General features: G+C 34.0%; 1 protein-coding gene across 1 annotated transcript; it reads right to left on the bottom strand.

The window, feature by feature from the left end:
* Nucleotides 1-3,129: 3,129 nt before the first annotated feature.
* Nucleotides 3,130-4,399, bottom strand: LOC110707413 (ribonuclease 3-like). Its single transcript, XM_021885444.1, has 3 exons — nucleotides 4,243-4,399; nucleotides 3,953-4,108; nucleotides 3,130-3,678 (listed from the first exon to the last, which is right to left on the bottom strand). The coding sequence occupies exons 1-3, from the start codon at nucleotides 4,354-4,356 to the stop codon at nucleotides 3,250-3,252; spliced, it is 699 nt and encodes a 232-aa protein (XP_021741136.1). The 5' UTR covers nucleotides 4,357-4,399; the 3' UTR covers nucleotides 3,130-3,249.
* Nucleotides 4,400-4,718: the final 319 nt, after the last annotated feature.

Raw genomic sequence — 4,718 nt, 5'->3', positions numbered from 1 at the left:
TCGGCCCAAGAACATCATCGCCCAGCCAGGCCAGCCACAGGATGGTGCCTGCTAGCGTTGCACAACATCACCCAGCCAGGCCAGCTAGGCTGATGCGCGCTGACCAACACTACCCAGCATGCTCACCCAGGCAGCATCGCCAGGCTACATCGCCCAGGAAAGTCATAGCCTAGGCAGCAGCTCGCCCAAGCCACAGCTCGCCAAGGCAGTAGTCCACTTAGGCAACAGCATGCCTAAGCAGGTCTTCGCCTAGGCAATGCGCCCAGCCAAGTCTTCGCCCAGGCAGCCTGCCCACGCAAGCTCGCCCAGGCAGGGCGAGCCAGCCAGCCCGGGCAGCAACTCGCCCAATAGCCGGCCACTTAACGCTAGGACCAGGCTGGACCAAAAAAAAAAAATTGTTATGTGGCTGACGCAATTTGAGCACAATCCATGTTTCCAAACCGGTTGATTTCATTCAATCGATATTTTTCCGACAAACTCCCAAACCTCGGAGTGGGCTTTACGAATTTGTCGTGGGGCTAATGTTTGGACCTCCTGTGGGCCCACATTCATTAAATACAAAAATTACCAAAATGCCCTTATTGAAACTCTGGAACAGGAATATTCCAGAATCGTGCACAACATGCATCTCGAGAAACCCTAATATGGCTCAACGGCACCTAATATGGACCAGAATGGCTAGAAACCTTATTCCTGACCCTAATCAAGTCAGTTAATCCTCTCTTATAAATATTAATCTACACAAATTAGCTAGGTAATTAATTTCTCCACTCTCTCTCTACAAACTTTCTCCCTAAATACAGTCGACTGACTTGACCGTCGGAGGGGCTTTCTCGGGAACACCCCCCGAGGCAATTGACTTTCTTTGTTTTGCAGGACTCAGTTTGACCAGACGAGCAGGCTCCCCCACAACTCAGATCCTGGAATTCTTTTGCAGAAACAATATATAAGAAATACTTTAGTCGTGTGGGATTTTCTTAAATTCGTTTCATCATCAACTTTAAAATCTCACATTGATTTTCTTAAATTCATTTCATTCTCAACTTTTAAATGTCATATTTTTATAATTATTGCATAAACCTAGTTAAATTTACGTTTAAGGATTAAGACATGTTTGAAGACCACAACTATTTTTTTTTTTAATTTTTGAATAGTGAAGACAACAACTATTATGAAGGTATAAAGCTGTTATTACGAGTACATGTTTGTAAAAGAATTTGGACAGCCCAAATATCCAACCACGCTCACTAAATCCTAAACTAGTGAAATTAGAAATTAGGTCGAGGAACAAGGCCCAATACATGGTCACAACATGGGTTTCAATTGGCCCAATAATACGTTTCATCTATTGAACATTTTTTTTCTTAATTAACTTACCTTCATTTCCATATTTATGAGTTGGTTAGTGGTAGCTTTGTCCATTTGTCAACCCAATATCATATAGAGGAGCAAAGTTGCAAAACACAAGATTTACTCCCTCTGTCCCATAATACATGACACGGTTAAACATTACACAGATATTAATACACTAGATTGACTTTATTTTTATATAATTAAATATTAACGAAAATTATTTTAAAAATTATATTATGAAACTTTATATTAAAATCTATCTAACAACATATTTTATGATAAATTATATTTTTATTATGTTAGTAAAAAGTTATGATCAAACCTAATGCATGAATAGTGAAATAAAGTCCAACGTCTCATGTATTATGGGACGGAGGGAGTAATATACTAATTCCTCTGTTTCAATAATATTGCAACAAGGATGAAATTACGCATCTCAAAGAACATTTTATATGTTAAATATCTATTATTGTATAAGAGTAAAATTATAAAATGTTGATATTGTGAAAATATTTTATATGACGAATCTAACAAAATCCGACATTTTATATTTTATTTAATGTATAAATCATATTTTATGGTCAAACAAGAATGATAAATGGTGCAAAAAATCCATTGTTGCAATATAAATTGGTGAAGGGAGAGTTTTATTGATTTTGAGGATAAAGTACATTGCAAAAATAGTGCTAGGTAAACGGACCTAGCTTAGGAAATTAATGGCCCTATTTGGCAATAGCTTAATTTAAGGTAGCAATTAACATTTTCAATAAGTCAAAATACTATTTGGAAGAAAATAAGGAGCTTTGGAAGGTCATAGCAGGTTTAAGTATCGGTTAGTGGTATGTTTCAATCATAAAAAAAAAGTATCGGTTAATGGTAGTTTTTAGTACAAAGTACATTAGTAAAATACTATAGTTATTATATTTAACAATAAGAGTAATGCAAAAAGTCAAAATATGTACTTGTCAACTATTCTAGAAATGAGGGATAGATAGGAACTAGGAAGAATCCGCAATTGATATATTTAGTTTTGGAGTGAATTTGTGTATTACGAATTAGTACAGTATATTCTTTTGGTTGACATTGTAATCCCACATTCTCCTTGAGTTGAAGAAATTTTTTTAAAAGCTATTCAGAAATTCAGAAACTGAAAACGGAAGGAAAGATCAAACAAGTGGAGTAGCTAATTGGATTAATATATTTTATAGTCTACACATTCAAGGTTGTCAAATGTCAATTTTATTTTTGTAAAGGTATAAGTTAGAACTCAAAACTACTTTGCACTTTTATAGTTTTTTAGTTAAAATACTAACATTAGGCGTGTCTTATCGATCATCATGCTTGGTATAGAATGCTAATCATATTTTCCAATACGTCCTTACTAAAAAAATTTGGTCTTTTGGTTAGGTTAATTTTGATTATGTACACAACCCTAATTGTACATGTTTTCGCAAAGTAGTACAAGGCCATTTTATTTATTTTTCCTAATGAACTGTATTGATTTTGTACCAGATTGATCTAATACGTTTTGACTTTGTTCATGTTAATTAATCGTGTTTGAGTCTCATTTAATAACTTCGTGGCATGGCTACAATGATAACAATAAACCATCTTTTATTTTTAAAATACGGATCACAGTCACATAGGATGACTTAACTTGTTTAAAAGACAAGATAATCTATTTCAGAGTACTACAATGTAAATTATAATTTCTCAGAAATTGAGATACATTTTATTTAAATATTATTGAACTTTACGATGAAATAAAGTACATGATTAATAAGGAAATTACATCTTAAAGTAATATAATTGACAATTGGAATAGTGGTAGCTTAATACTTATACTTCAAAACAATTGAAGTAATAACTAACTACATTAATTAATTGATTTCTTGATTAATAATAGGAGGAGAATTGGATTTTATTGTCACAATTACCACGTCCACTAGGAAGGTAAGGGCATTGGATGAGTTTCTTCCCCGATTTATCGGAGCATAGAGTGACTTGCCAAATCTGCTTGTTACCTTGAGCATTTGTGTTACAAACAATCCATGGATGAAACCCGGTGGCTCGAGCAATGGCGGTCTTGATGGTCTTGAGAGGGTAAAATCGATTATCCGGTCGGATACCATATTTGGCTAGGGCTTGTAAGATATTGACCTTCTTCTTAAGGTACAAGGCACCCTCAAAGTAGTCAATTTCACCTAGAATGTCTTTGGTGCATGTACCATGCTTATTCCACAAATGCACCCAAAATTTCCTTCCGATTTGTGGGCATGTAAATGTTGGCCATGATTCTTGTAGCCTCTTCTCCATATACTTAATCTATACATTAATTAAGAGAAAGTTTGATTAGAATTTAAAGTAAGAATAATAACTAATAAGTCAATCTACTAATCTAGGCTTCATTTTGACTTGAGCATTAATTTTTGTGTACTTAAAATTTTTGTTGTACTTTTTTAATTTAACATGCAAGTCAATATTATTATTAATCCGGTCCATGGTTTAATTAAACAAAAACAACTATAGTTTTGCACAAAATGATCATTATTGGTTAAATATGATTAAATGCATGCATCAGTTATTGTAGAAGATTTACCCGGCCAACGTCATAATTGTCATCGCCACAATTGTAGGGGAAACTACCATCGTTGTAGTAAGGCCATAGCCCATAAATTGTAAAATCTGGTTTTGGCTTTCCAGTTGGAGGGTCGCAACATTTTGTTCCTCTTTGGTTACAGTATGATCCTAGCCACTGCATAAAATAACGAGTTCAATAGGGCACACCAACTTTTGAAAAAATAATACTCGTGATAATGTGTAAAGAATGTTAGTACCTCGTATTAGGTTGTGCATAAAGATAAAACCAACATGAAAAATATAATGTACCTGTTGCACAAAGTAGAAAGCACGTAAACCACCAGTTCGATAGCCAAGAGCACCCGTTGATAAACTTAACATTATAACAACCTTCAAAATCATCAAGCTCCTATTTTCTGCCATTTTCTAATTCTTTCTTATCTTAGGTTAAATTTTGTATGATGAGATGTTTAAGCTTAATTTGATGAAATATAATGAGGAAATATGCCCGTTATATATAGTATTTGGAAGTAGGAATGGAAAACATATCCACCACCTTAGAAATTATATTTTAAATTATGTTATACGAATGTTACATTAATTACATAATAACGTGTGTCTAACCTAGTGGCATCAAATTATATGAAGAATAATTATTAGGTTGAATTAGGGTACCGCGTCATTGTGATCCAATACAATTGCATGCATATACTCCATCTACTAATTTTAAAATGTTGATCAAATGAATGAGAATAATTTTTATTTTAAGAAAATTTTAACGTAAA

This window comes from Chenopodium quinoa, unplaced genomic scaffold (genome assembly GCF_001683475.1).
Source record: "Chenopodium quinoa cultivar QQ74 unplaced genomic scaffold, ASM168347v1, whole genome shotgun sequence".
Classification (NCBI taxonomy): Eukaryota; Viridiplantae; Streptophyta; class Magnoliopsida; order Caryophyllales; family Amaranthaceae; genus Chenopodium; species Chenopodium quinoa.
This window is presented reverse-complemented; position numbering and strand designations above follow the sequence as displayed.

Excerpts from the sequence above, each read along its gene's own strand:
- LOC110707413 (XM_021885444.1), bottom strand. The coding sequence starts at position 4,356 with ATGGCAGAAAATAGGAGCTTGATGATTTTGAAGGTTGTTATAATGTTA. Across the intron at positions 4,109-4,242 it reads CTTTCTACTTTGTGCAACAG|TGGCTAGGATCATACTGTAA; the intron begins GTACATTATATT and ends TATTTTATGCAG. Across the intron at positions 3,679-3,952 it reads ACAATTATGACGTTGGCCGG|ATTAAGTATATGGAGAAGAG; the intron begins GTAAATCTTCTA and ends ATTAATGTATAG.